A 14,483-nucleotide genomic window follows, 5' to 3' on the forward strand; every position below is an offset into this window, starting at 1 on the left:
GTGAGAGAGAAACTGAGGAGCTCCCAAAAGCCTTGTGAGCTAGAGATTCATACCCAAACCCTTCTCCTGCCTCAGACCCACCCAAACTTTCCTCAAGGCACAGTCTTCTCCTACCAGCATGGCAAAGGTGAGAGTTTCCCACTCGCATCCCTTCCAGTAGAAAGGTGTCACACACCTTCAAAGAGGCTTTTTCTGCCCCCAGAACCTTCTTCCAGCCCCTGATCATTTGGAGGCAGCTGAAAAATTCAGCTGCTGCTGGCTCAGCATGGGCAGGGATGAATTATCAAATGCTGCTCCTGAAGGCATATAAAACGCCCTAGTGGCAGCCACGCTGAGCTCCTGGCCATTCTCTTACTTTCTGTGTAATTTGTCATTTCAATTTGGGCCCCAACAATTCAACAGCCCTTGAGGCTTGCTTGGGTCAGAAAGATCAGAACGAGAGGAGGAACATGGAATTAGCATTCTCAGAGCTCTCTGTCCCAGCAGCTTTCCCAGCTCCCATCTCATCCAGACCCACCTGGGCCCCCAGGCAGCTCCTGCCCCGTGAATCCCATCAGGTTTTGCTGAGTCCTGCCCATGCAGCCAGCCAGCAGTGGTCAGAAGTGAAGGCTGAAGCCAGTGAAGAAATTCCCTCCTCCCCAGGCAGTGCATTTCAATTACCACAACAAGGGTTTGCAAGTGGATTTATCAAACTGGGCCTATAAAGCAAATTGAATAATCTCATGCTTCAGACCTATAAAATTTAACTATTATATTTGAAAGTACTTTGACAAAGTAATAAAGACAGAGAGTGAGGGAAAGGAGTGAGGAGATCAACCTGCTCCTTGTTCATGTGTTGTAACCAAACCCTGGGAGTCTCCAGGGCACATCCAGCTGTGAGACTGCATGATCTGGATGGAAAGCTGATAAACTCTAAGGTATAAAAGTGCTTGATTACCCATTTTGTCCAAGATCATTTCTCTCACTGCTGAAACTTCAGACATCTCCAGAAAGTAATGAGTGCAGGGGGAAGTTGGAGATAACTGAGATGTTGGAGTTAGATGTCCTTCCAAAAACAGCATCTGTGAGCAATCTGGTCTTCACCTCTCTGCTAAGCAGGGCTAGTAGAAAGGGGATTAAATTGCAGCAAGGAAAATTTAAACTGGTCAGCAGGAAAAACACACTGAGAGTGAGCATGGGGAAGCCCTGTTGCACGTGCCCATTGAAAACTGCAAACCTGAAAAAAAAAGCTGTTAGGGGACTATCACATCACAACTTAGGATTGGAAGAACACTGATGCGTTGGACAGCTCCAAATGAGGTCTTTCATGATACTAAATCACTTGAAAATTGGGCTGCCAGACAACATGAAACACAGCAACAGCCTTGCCTCTTTGGGAGCTCTGCTCCTTCCAGTTCTGCAGACACACCAAAGGTCCTTCTTTTTAACTCCATCCCTGACTGTAACATTAACCCTCAACCAGGGCAGACTCTTTCTGTGCATCCTGATATTAAAAATTATCACAGACTCCTCCCCACAATGGTGTCCTGTTCTTCTCCCTACATCAGTGGGACCCTGCATTCAAAGGGACCTCACAAATCTTGGCCACTGTAACATCATAATACTGGGATTAGTTGCAAACATCTCCTCCCTCTAGCAGAAAAAGACACCCTTACTCTGACAGTGCAATTTTAATTGTTTGGTAGGAACAATGGTAGGAACAGTGCTCCAAGTTTTGTTTTCCCAGTTCTGTTCCTGCCCTCCATCAATCCCTCAAAAACCACAGTAGCTCTGGAAAAAAACCACCTGCAGTGATCACCCAGACAGGACCTGTAACCCCAAATGAGCAGCAAACTAACAGAAAGGGGTGAACTCCTTGGCTCAGCCTCCATCCTACCTCTCCAACCCTTACATGATCCAGGACCATTAATCCGAGAAATGTAGCCATAAATCCTTCTCTCTGTCTCCTCCCTAGCACAAACACATGGGAGCCCACTTCTCTATCATGTGTTTCTAGCTGGTAAGAGTAGCATGCTCAGATACCCAACTGCTAACAGTGCTCAGTCAGCCCTCTGCACATGCAGTCCTCCACTCCAGAAAGCCCCATTTTGGCCTGAAGCCCCATCCCTTGACAGGATGCCAGCTGAGAGCCACCTTTGCACCCAGGTGGGACACGTGCCCAGCCTTCCACTTCACAGCACAAGGTGTTTCCCCAGCTAAATCAGCACCCAGAGCAGGGAGATGTGATGGAGCAGGGTGGTAAAACCATACAACCCGGCCTTCAGAAAATTAAAAATAATTATCCAGCCTATTAATTTACCCCTGTGATTTCCCATCACAGTTAAAGCCCTCTGGCCAGCGGCTGGAGCTCAAGCAGACATCAGACCCCTCTTCCTTGCTTATTATTTACTCTCCACTCGCTGCTTTTCTTCTGCCCCAGTGACCCCACTGTTCACACATCCCTGCTCTGCCTTTAACCCCATTTTGGTTTAGGGTCTGATTAACTCTTGATGCTGAAGATTTTCGCCATCAAAAGGCTTTGTTTCCATGGCAACTCCTGGGGGGGATTATTCAAACCAACGGGTCCAGCTAGCGCAGGGTCAGCAGGATGGAGGAACCCCCAGGGATGCTCAAGTCCTGCTCCACAGTGGTGCCCATGCCTCCTCCCACCACCAATTACTGCAGATGAGAGCCGAAATCCCGCTGCCCTCTTTAACTCTCTCTGCATTAGCACCAGCTCATGGACATTTTTTTCTTCCTTTTTTTTTTTTTTTTTTTTTTTTTTTTGCGCCATGTGTCACTAATTTTACTCATTTTCTGAGTTTGTCTAGAATAGTAAAAGATTTGATTAGAGTGTTCCCGGTTTTAATTGTAATTAGGACAGTCATTGTACGAGCTATAAAAGGAAATTGGGCTACCGCTGAGTGGAAGAGCCCCTGAGAGAATAGGAGCTGCGAAGGGAGAATTTCGTTCATAAAAAGGGAAAAAAAAAACAGTTTGAGGAAGAAATAAAACTCCAGCTCAGGATAGTGTGACAGCCAAAGTGGCCCAGGCATCTGGGACCATAAGCAAAGCACATTTCCTGGGGATTTCAGTGTTGATTGTGAGCAGTTCCTTCCCCTCTGCAACCTTCTGTATGACCTTGGGCCAAGCAGCTCTGCCCTTTTGCCTCAGTTTCCCCACTGGGACTCCTCTGGGTGGTCTGTGAGCTGTTGGCTTATTTTACAATGTGCATTGTGATCCCTTCTGACATGGGAGAGGCGACCATTGGAATAACCCAACCAGTCCCCATCCCTGACCAGCAGACACCTTGCTAGAGGCACCACAGCTGCTGAGGGACAGCCAGGGGACAGGAGATGCCCCTGGCTGTCGTCCAGGTCCCAAGGATGGACACTGGACATATCTGCTTTTTTCCAGCAGATGGAGGGAAAGACCCACTGAAGCCCATCACAAAGGGGTTACTGCTGGGAAAATCACCCAGAAATAGCACATGCAATGTCACAGCAGTCACCACCTGAAAAGAACCCAGAGAAGTGCAACTCCCTCACACAGGGATAGCATCACCCCAGGGTGACTTTGTTGGCCACCTGTGCCAGAAACAGGGTGGTGAACCACCAAGCCACTGGGGAGTGGAGGGACAGGCAAGATGCCTGCAGCAATGTTTCTCAGCTGAGTTCACTGTATGGAAAAATTGTTCCTGACAGTCGTGGCCAAGATTCCCAGTGGTCATGGTCTCCAGACTGGTCACTGCACCCCACTGCCATCCCCTGGAAGGGAGGACCCTCTGGAAAGGGGCAGGTGGCAGTGCCCAGAGCCATGTCACCTGCCCTCTGCCCCACAGCTCTGCAGGGGGGGCAGCTTGCTGAGCCCGAGCTGTCAATCTGGTGCAATAAAACTCGAGACAAATCAATTTTCCCCCTTCCCCCTGCTCTAATTCCACCGGGGAGACAGTCTTTTTCCTGAAGCAATAATTTGCCTCAGTTAAAAAAAAACCCACACAGTGGAGCTCTGCTCATGGCACATTAATGTGTATCAGCCATCGCCTGCCACCTCCTAATGATCCCACCTCCGATCCAAGCCCAAAACTGTGGGCTTTTTACCACTACATTTAAAGCAAAGAACAAACATAAACCAGTTGCCTCTCAGCGTGGCTGCGATTTTCATTAGTCCAGGCGGGGAGAGGAAGGGGTTGTTGCTCTGCTCAGCCCTTACTGCCTTCAAAATTTATGGATTTTCTTTTTATTTTTTTTCCTCTTCCCAGCAGCTCAGAAGAAACTTAATCATCACCTCTGAGGGGGAAGAAACCCCCCGTCGTATCCTTCAACTTGCAGGGCCACGTGATGCTGCTCTGGCCTTTCCTGTGCAATGTCTGAACGCAGCACATGGCCTGGAACCTGCAGCTCATGTTAATGTTCTAGCTGGGGTTTAATTAATATTACATTACATTATATTATATTAGTTATATATGTTATGTTATGATCAATTTTATATATACATTTAGATTATAGACTGTGGATTACATACATATATATATATATAATATGTGAGAAATGAAGTTTCTCTCCCATGGAAAGTGGCTGCTTGAGGACCCCCCACGCCCCCCAAAGATGTGGCAGATCCCTTTCCTGAAGGATTACAGAGCTCAGGGGACAATGAGAGACAGCCCAACTAGCCCAGCTGCTCTCTTCATTTGTGGGTCTCTGAGCCATGGGGCAGCAGCATCACAGGAAGGACCAGGACTGCCCGGGGTGATGGTGCAGAAGAGGAAGGAAAGGTGTAGGTGGCCATTGCTGGAATTTGGGGATGGTGGGCAAAGGAGATGTTCCTGCTGGCCTTTAGGCTAAACCTGAAGGAGAGGATGAATATAAAGTTGTTTTTAGTGACTCTGGGTCTCTGAGCACACCAGTGGTGACACCAGAAGCAAACACACGCTGGGGGACACCACTGGCAGGTCGAAGAGGTGTTAAACCCAAGCCAAGCCCTCATTTCTATCCAGAGCAAAGCTCATGAGGGGCAGGAGCTCTTCTGGTGACTGACACTCACACACACTGTCCATGACAGTGCCTGGGGACTCGAGTGTGACACATCCCTGTGCTGCTGACCAGGTCCCCATGTCCCACACCCAGCACAGCCCGAGGGGACACACAGCACTGAGCACACAGCTCTGCAGGAGCAGAGCCACCACCTGCACATCCTGCCCCTCTCCCCATGTGTAAGACAAGCAAAGGATTATCCAGAGACCCCAAGTCAGCAGAGGATCATCTCCCAGGGCAGGAGGACAAGTGGTGCACTGGGAAACTTCAAAACCACAGTGATGGTGAGTGAATAGAGGTTTTTGTACAAAGAGCCCAGGATGAGACCTTCAGACCCCACACAGGTGCCCTGGGATGTGCCACTCACCTGGAGCCCGAGCTCAGACGAGATGATGGCAAGGGGGTTCCCAGACCCCCAGGTCAGCCAGGGAGGCCACAGGGAGGGTTCCCTCCACCTCCAAACCCCAGCCAGCTCCAGGCACACGGAGGCTGCTGCAGATTTGCTGGAATGCCATCATCTCGGGTGGCAGTGGGGTATGTTGTTGCTGGAAGGTTCACATTTTATCATTTAATCAAATAAAGTGCATTTGTGGATTACACAATCATTTGCAAGCCTTGATAATCTTTTTCTGCTTAGCTCTGCACTAGGACTGAGGAGGCAAACAAAGACATTTGTAGCTGTCATTGGAGGCCCTGGCTTCCTGCCAGAAGCTCTTACTCCTTGGGAAAACTGGTGCAATTTGTATTGAAGAACATCCTGGAGATGGTGAAATACTAGATATTTATTTATTTGGTCAACCAGGAGGCTTTTAAGTTTTTGTTCCCTAGTAAAATAACAGAAATTTTTTAAAATAAAAATCCTGCTCACAAAGGGCTCAGAGTAAAGCACCAAAGTCCAGCAAGGTCTCCTCAGGGAGAGATCCTCATCCCTATGCCTCGAAAAAAGCAATGAAAGCCCTGCTATATGTTGTATTAACAACTTATTCAAATACAGTTTCTGTACACACCACAGTGCTCACCTGTTTGATGCTCAGCTGCCACCTGCTCCCACAAGGATGGTGTTTGCAGCACAAAACTGGGGAAGAGGAAGGTGATTTTCCCATTGCCCTCAGTTAAATCCTCCCAGAAACTGGACTAAATTCCAATTCAAATGTGATTTTCTTAAACGTTTGAAAGGTTGGTAAAAGAAAACTTTATTTTTTTAAGATAGAAAAACAAGATCAAAACAATCTTTGTTTTAATGACACTAAGACAAATACAGTGGATGTTTAATACCTGCTGCTGATGTTCTTGCTGGAGAGTAGGAAAACTGCAAGAGAAAACAAGAAAAACATTCAGTTTATACACTCACTAAATGCAGAAAAAAGATGTATTCAGCATCCACAGCACAATCAACCCTGCCAACCCAATGCCTCAGAAGACTGGCCCCAGGGCAGGAAGAGGCTAAGGAAATAAAAAAGCAGCTTAATTTGTGTGATTTTGGTCTGTGTGCTGGACAGAGTCCTGGCCCTGACCCCACACCCCAGAGATTCAACCCCAAACTCACCCCCTCCTCTCTAGGAATGTCTCTAGAAAGTCTCCAGCCACCCAACACCACTGAGGAAGGTGCTGAGGTGAGCAGCTGACCCTGCTGTGAGGAAGGTGCTGAGGTGAGCAGCTGCTGCCCTGGGCTGCCTCTCCAGGTGCATTGCTTTGGGACCCTGCAGAGACCACAATGCAGTGTGGAAGTACCCAGAGTTACAGGATGACACAGCTTTAAAGGCAAGGATCAGGAGCTGGAAAGGATCAGGAGCTGGAGAAGAAGATGCCCAGCAGCATGCAGAGCCTGCAGAGACATGACTGCAGCATCACCTCACCACCCTGTACTTCCTCCCAAGCACCTCTGCTGTCACCCTGTTATGTCTCTGTGGGAGGAAGGGCCAGGATGGCCAGAGGCAGAAGTGTTCCAGCCCTGGTCAGTTCCTGTGGATCCCAGGGAGTGGCAGAAGGGTCAGGCAGGTATCTGCCTCTCTGTGCTTGCAGCATAACAGAGTCAGCTCGACGAGTGAAATCAAATTATTTAAAGCAATTTAACATGAGCCGCCCAGGAAAGGGGCTGGTGGGGAAGTCCCCTTCAATCCCACATACATCAGCCACCCAACCCCACAGCCACATATGCACCCAGTGTTGCTGCCCCATCCTGATGCCATTTTGCATCATGCTCCCCTGGCACAGCCACAGATTTGCCCACTGCTCCCAAAGCTCCCACTTCACCCCCAAAAACACAGGCAAAACACCGGCTTTAGCAAAAATGTTTAATCTCTCCTTGATGCGTGTGTTTATTTACAAGTACTAAATCTGAAGAACATTAAAATAGGAAATAGCAGGATATTTACACGATCAAAGGGCGCTCGACCAGCCGTGCTGGCCTGTTGCTTCAAGTCTGAAACAATCACAGAAAGGGAATCAGGACTCCGGAGTTTGCTTTTTTTCCCCCCATTTAATTTTCTAAACCTATCAGAATTCTCTGCCTCTCGCCGGGTCCACCTTAGGTTTCCCCCTGCCTTCTTAAAGGACAGCTTGTTGTGCGCTTTGGTCGGGAGCAGGTGAGCCTGGGAGGGTCACCTCACCCATCCCCCTGCTCCCTGTCCCCAGGCTGGGGCCAGCTCTGGGGATGACACACGGCTCCTGTGGGGGAACTCTTCCAGGCTGGACTGCCCATTTTTTAACCCCAAACTGAAGAGAAAGGCAATGAGAGCAGGGAAGGACCCCCTTGCTTGCAGTGGTGGGGGATCAGCCTGTAGGGTCCAGCTGCCTCTGGTGGGGGACCAGAGCAGGGGTGCCCAGAAATGCAGGCTCACAGCAAGGGCTGCTTCTCCATCTCACCCCATTTTGGGGCGTGGGCTACACCACCGCTAAGAGGAGTCCTGGGGATGCTCCCCAGCTTCTCCCCACCTTTCCCCACTCCGAGGCAGGGTGTGACAGGCCGGGCGAGGGAGGGCGGGCAGCTGCCTGGCACGATTAAGGACGCTGGGCATCATGCGAAAGGCAAAGGTAGCACCAAGAAGCGCCAGAGGCTGCGGGCAGCACTGCAGTGCCCACCTCGCCGAGCACCACCCTCCCCTTAGAGGCAGCACGGGGACCCCCGGGCGGTGGGGACATGCTGGGGCATCCTTGGGTGGAGCAAACAGCCGACACCCCAAAGCTCTCCAGGAGAAAGCCAACGGGAACCCATCCCTAGGACCACACTACGGGCAGTCAGCATCTCCAGGGGGCTGGAAGAGCCAGGTCACAGCACAAGCGAGCCCAGAAAGCAGAGCCACACCATGGCACTGCCAGCCTGCCCAGAATGACCTCCCCAGGAGCCTCTCTGCTGCCCAAATCCACCTCAGACCCACCATGGCCACGAAACTCACCTGTCCCTCCAGCCTGGCTGAAGGAGCACTCACGGCATTGCTGCTGGGAAAGCAACAGACCTCAGCACTTAACAGTGCTTTCAGCCCTTTGTCAAATGGGAAATTTTCAGGGAGATGCTCTTAGAAACACATCTCCATCCCCTCTCAAACACCACAAAATACATGTGCTTGGCTCCCTCAACAGCAACCAAAGCTCCCCAAGACACTCTTACCACTGCAAGAGGCAGGACCCACACCAGTCCTGGACAGACCTCAAAGCCATCGCTCCCCCTCCATCTCACCGCAGTGACCACCGATGACTTGCTGCCATCCTCCAGGTGATTTCCAGGACCTCCACCAGCACCACGCAGCCAGCAATGCCACAAGGAAGAAGTTTTGCACCAAAGGCAGCTGCAGGCACCCCTCCACCCCATCAGAGCAGCAGTGCATTCTACAAAGGGATCTCCAGAGGGTTCTGCCCCACCAGAGAACCCAGGGAGATGCTGGCAGCCAGCAGTGGCCTCAGCACAGGGCACACAGCTGTCCTTTAAGGCTCACCAAGTACCACATTTGAGATGTGAACCTCTAAAGTCTTTCTTTTTGCTGTTTCTTTTTTTTTTCTTTTGGACAGGAAAGTGGCAAATTAATTTCAAATTTAAAAAATAATAGATAACAGGTCTAAACAAACCTCTAATATTCAATACTTGCAGTTTTTTTGTTTTATGGGTTTTTTCTTCTGTTTCTTAAAAAGATCAACTCAGACTAAAATCTAGCACAGTCATGCAACAGCCCACAGCTCTCAGAAATCCAGCGACAGCTCAGGGTTCGTAGGTTTGGGAAACAATTATAAATTCTTTTTCAAACATACTTTTGCTGTTGTGGTTGGATTCTTTTGTCATGATTTTTTTTCCTTTTTTTTTTAATCAGCATCTTCTCTCCTTTCCCTCCGTATTAAAACAAAACAAAACCAAACAAAATTACAACATAATGAGAGATGTGCAGGCTTCAAACGATTGTTCTGCATGGTGAGAAAGGCTTGGAAGTTCCTTCCAGACCATTTGGTATCCTGTTTTAATTTTTCTTTTTTTTTTTTTGCAGTTGTTGTTTGTTTTGTTTTAACTGGCTGTGTAAATTCATCTCATATTTATATCAGTTCAGTTCTCCTTCAGTTAACTATACAGCACCCCACTGGGGCACGAGAATTAGATTGTAACCACATATATATATATACACACTTTTATTATTTTTTTTTAATTAAAAACTTCATTATTTCTCCCTCTCCCCCCCTCTTAACTTGCAATTTAAGGGAATGGACAAAAATCAGCTGGGCTTCTCTCCACTTGGATTTCAACAGCCATCCGCTCCTGGCAGAGTGTGGCCCCGTGTGCCATGGCCTGGGCAGTGACAGGAGTTCTCAGCACAGAAAAGGAAAGGGTTTTGCTCTTTTTTTTTTTTTTGGAAGTTTTTGGTCACCTGCTGCCATTCAGGGCAGCATTCAGCACCTTTTCATCTCTGGAAAGCACAAACCCACGAGGAACTGACATTTCCAAGAGGGCAGCTGAGGGAGAGACCTCAGGTCTCCAGCGAAGCCCAGACAGGGCGGAGGCAGCAGAGGGGAGATGGGGTGACAGCAAGGAGAGAAAGGGGGAGAAAGAAGGAAAAGACAGAGAAGGAAAGGTCAGTCTTGGGTGGAAGGACCTGCACACGTTTGGGCTCCCCAGGTGGCAGCCAACATCCCAGTCCCTCCGTGGGCTGGGAACCCAGTGGGGTTTGCCAGGGGATCCCAGTGAGGAGATGCAGGGGAGCTGCCTTCCCTTTCACCAGGGATCTGAGCTCTTCCCCTGCATCGGCGCAGAGATGATGGGGAAAAATAAACAGAAAGGGGCTTTGTTAAGGCTGCTCCAGTGCCAGAGAATCTGCCACAAAAAGCCAGGCTGGCTCTCCATAAACTCTCCTGACAGCCCCCAAGGCCCCACAAACATCCTCCACCCCGCACCATCCCAGGACAGGCAGCACTGCCTGGACCACCCCATGGCCACCGAACTGGGAAAACAAAGACAAGCTGAACAAAACACTGACCATCCCTCAGCAATCACCCAGGAAAAGGAAAACCAGCCTTCGGATCGCCCTTCCTCTCTGATTGTGACCTCCAGAACCACTCAGCAGCATTAAAATAACAGCATCTATCCAGCTAACAAAACTCCCAACTTTTTTTTCTTCGTTTTTTTTTTTTCGCACTAAACAACATTCAAATAAAACATGGCACAGGACGTATTTTAGAAATATCAAAGCTCAGGGATTTCTCCCTTTCCTGCCCACCCCTAAAGCTCCCACCCCAAATCTCCCCAGCATCAGTCCTTTAGCTTATCTCTTAAAATCGTTTTTGTTAGTTTGTTGCAAAAAATTTAGAATATTTTTCCCCTCCCATTTTTTGTTATAATTTTTTTTCCTTTAAATTAAAAATTTTGTTTGTCTCGTGTAAATTGTGCAAATATAGCAGTTAACACTAGTGGCAGAAGGCCAGAGACAGAGAGAGAGAGAGAGAAGGGGGGAGAGACAGAAAAAGAGAGAGGAGGAGGAGGAGGAGGAGGAGGAGGAGGAGGAGGAGGAGAGGGGGTGGACAGCTGGGGGGAAGGAAGGGAGAGCAAGTCAAGTACAGTAAAAATAGGAGCCCACCCACCCTCCCTTCACCAAAGTAACAACAACATCCAAACGCCATCCTAGAAAGCCCCGCGGTCCCGACCCTCCTGCCCTGTGGGCTCAGGGGCTCTGCCCAGGCAAGGGATGCCCAGCAGGTCCATGGGGCAGGACCTTCTCCTCTGCCCTGTCTGCAAGGTCCCTGCTGCGTCCCGCTTGGACTGGGGGTTTGTCTGTGGGTCAGGGAGTTCTATCGACGCTGCTGCTGTGGTCGGGATTTGTGGTTTTTTCCGCTAAAGCGCGAGGTTTCCGTGTTTGTCCGTGGGAAGCGTGCGGAGGTGCGGCGGCTCCCGCGGGCCCGGCCGCTCCCAGCCCCAAAGTCTTGTGCCCGCGGCTGCCGCTGGCCGGTCCTTCCTCCCTCCCTCCGTCCGTCTGTCCATCTGTCCGTCCTGCCGCCCCCGCTGCCGGACGCTGGCGCCGCCGCCGCCTTCTCAGCTGCTTAAGGCCATTGTGTCGATCGCCTGCTCCAGCTTGCTCCGCAGCCGCTGCCTCCGCGCCTGCTCGTCCTTCTCCAACGCGGCCAAAATCTGGGGAGAGAGGGAAAGACACGGTGAGGAAGTGTCCTCCTACCCAAAGCAGCTCCTTGTGGCCTGATGGCTCTTTGATGGCATCAGGCCATGGGGATGTGACCCCATGGGAAGTAGTCTTGTCACCCAGTGGGGCCAAAGGAAGTGGGAGGTGGAAGTTGCCACTCTGAGTGGTGCCATCCACAAACTGAGCCTGAAGTAACACCAGGGACCTGCCTGACACTAATGAGAAGCCAACTTGCACATGGGGAAATGAAGAAAACACACTCAAGCAGAGGGTGAACCCCAAATCCAAGCCAACACCACCTTCCCACCATACTGTGGCTAACAATCCCTAGAGAAGCAGGGGCTGTGTTTGAGAGACCACGATCAAACCATGAACTGGTTCCAAAAGCTCAAAAACACCAAATCCACCAGGCTTCAGCCACCACCAGTTTTAAAACCTGTCTCATTTCTCCCCACAGTGGACAACTGGGGGTCACTGGGGTGTTGGGGACATCAGATAAATGCACCAGCTAAGCCTGGGATCCCTCAGTCCTGTTCAAGGGGTGCACCCACAGACACCTGAGAATGGCTTTTCCTCCCTTGAAATCCTTTCTCTAAACGAACTGCTGATCAGATGACAGATTGCAGAGTGGAGGGACAGTCCCCTGCCCTAGACTGGATGTGACTGTACCCCCAGAGCTGGGGAAAGACTGGCAGCAGCAGGAAGGTAGAGGACAAGGCTCAGAGTGGAGAAAAAAGGAGTAACAAAGTGTAAAACAAAGGGGCAGTTGCCCTCCCAGCAGCCTGGAGTCTTGTCTCACTAACATCATGCCAGCAGAACAGAAAAGCTGATTTAAAAAAACAAACCTGACAGAAATCTCATCTCCTCGGGTGAGCTAGTTGAGGGAGCAAATTTTTTGCAATTAAATATCAAGGCATCCGTCAAAGGGGACTTGATTAACCATTTCATTGGCTGCATAATTGGAAACAAACTGTTGTATAATTAATAGACTTACTAGGAGGCAGGCAAAGTCCATCAGGAGCCCTACAGGTAACTTCTTAATGGGGAATCAGCTCCCTTTGATTAAGAGCTGCTGCAGTGCCAGCGAGTTGTGGAGAGGCAGGCAGGGCATGCTGAGGAGAATCCACCACACTGCCACAACCAGCCTCTGGCCACCAACAGACTGGGTCTCCCTGAGGCTTTTTGGGGCAGGACCAGGCTAGCCCTGTCCCCTGGGGCAGTAAGAGATGCCTGATGAGGAGTCTCTTCCCAAAGAAAAGGGAAAGCTGCATCTGGGCACTGGTGTCTGCTTGTGAGGAGGGGAAAAATCACCAGCAAGAGCTGGACACATCTGATTTACCTCCCCTGGCAGCAACAACCCAGGGCAGCAGCTGGACTGGCAAGAACTCATAGATTCTGCCACAAACCTGCTACTCCCCCCCATCCATCTCCACAGATGCCCTCAGCCTTCATGCTGCACACAGAGTAAAATACCTATAGTGACACTCACAGAAATCAAAATCCCATGTGCCTGAAAGGTGCCTGAGCTGGAACCAAATGAGATCAGTCCAAGAAGTGGGAGAGGAGCCTATTCTCCCTACCTGCCTCCTCTGCCTCTCCCAATCAGACAGCTGCATATCCTGGGATGCTGAGGTGTCAAAAGATTCCCAAACTGCCCATGCATTTATTTACTCCTCTCTTATCTCAGCCTTATGGAAACAATTCAGTCAGAGGAAACCTGTGCTGAGTGTAGAGAGACCCAGGTTTGTCACCTGCTGTAAGGAGCCAGGACCACTGATTACCAAGATGCAAGTACCCAAATGAAAATTAATTATGATTTTCATTCACAGCCAATGACAGCATATTATTGCACTGAACAACAGGAAAAATTATTCTCTCCCATTTTGCATCAAAGAGAGTGCAATCGGGCTGCATATAATTGTGCTTAATGAATGAAAACAAACAAAGGGAACAGCTGCGATTTATTAATCCCATTACAAATAATAAAAGAAGTTCCTGAGAGCTGTGAACACACTTGTGATGCTCAGAGAGCGGGCAACAGCAAGACACTCAACAGATGTCAGGCTGCTGCTAGCAGGCAAGAAGAGGACCTGTGCCCCTAAAGAGCAGCTCATTAATGCCATGGGTTCATCTCACATGGTCCCCTCCATGCTCCAGGGCTTGGAGGATTTATTTAAGTGTTGTGGTAATTTTAGCCTGGGGGAAGAAAGCATTGGATGACTCCTGAGAGAAGGTAGATGGTCCACAGCAAATCTAGATCCTCCAGACTGCTCCACTTCCATTCTTGTGGGAGCCACAGAGCTGTGTACAAACTGTAAAGCCCCAAACCCCTTCATGGCCAACCCATCACCCAGAGCTACAGGGGCCTCCTGGATGTGCCATCCAAAGTCATCTAGTCCCACCAGTATGGTCATCAGTACATGGTCACCAGCTGCATGGGGACCACCCCACAGCATCTTCTCAAGCACCAGGAAAGCCAGACCTCCTCCTCCTGCTCCATCCTGTAAAGCACTGAGCTCCATAGGATATTGGCCACCACGATCCCAGTGCTGACCTTAAACCCAGGGGCCAGGCCTGCTACAACCTGCCCATGGACCCCTTAAATTCACACCTCAAAGAGACACTGAAAGAAGCCTCTCGGGATTGCTGCTTGGTACAACAGCCCGTTTCCTCTCCTGGCTCTGAGTGGGAAAATGTTCTGGCACTCTGTCACCTAAATAAGCCACCATTCAAATATAGTCATCAAACCCCTTTATTGGGACAATAAAACTCGTTCTATCATGCTATCTGTATAGACCCATATTTTACTGTAGTTACATATTTTATTGCTTTAATAAGATGTAGGCTGTGGATTTGAGCAGAGCTT

General features: G+C 49.7%; 1 protein-coding gene across 1 annotated transcript in view; it reads right to left on the bottom strand.

Moving 5' to 3' along the window:
• Window positions 1-7,292: 7,292 nt before the first annotated feature.
• PLXNA1 (plexin A1) overlaps window positions 7,293-14,483 on the bottom strand; it is a 113,006-nt gene continuing 105,815 nt past the window's right edge. The window contains exon 32 of the mRNA XM_085072586.1: window positions 7,293-11,610. Coding sequence (XP_084928712.1) covers window positions 11,515-11,610 — 96 coding nt within the window. The 3' untranslated portion in view covers window positions 7,293-11,514. The remainder of the gene's footprint in view (window positions 11,611-14,483) is intronic.

The sequence above is a fragment of the Lichenostomus cassidix genome, chromosome 12 (genome assembly GCF_008360975.1).
Source record: "Lichenostomus cassidix isolate B80296 chromosome 12, HeHo_3.0, whole genome shotgun sequence".
Taxonomy (NCBI): Eukaryota; Metazoa; Chordata; class Aves; order Passeriformes; family Meliphagidae; genus Lichenostomus; species Lichenostomus cassidix.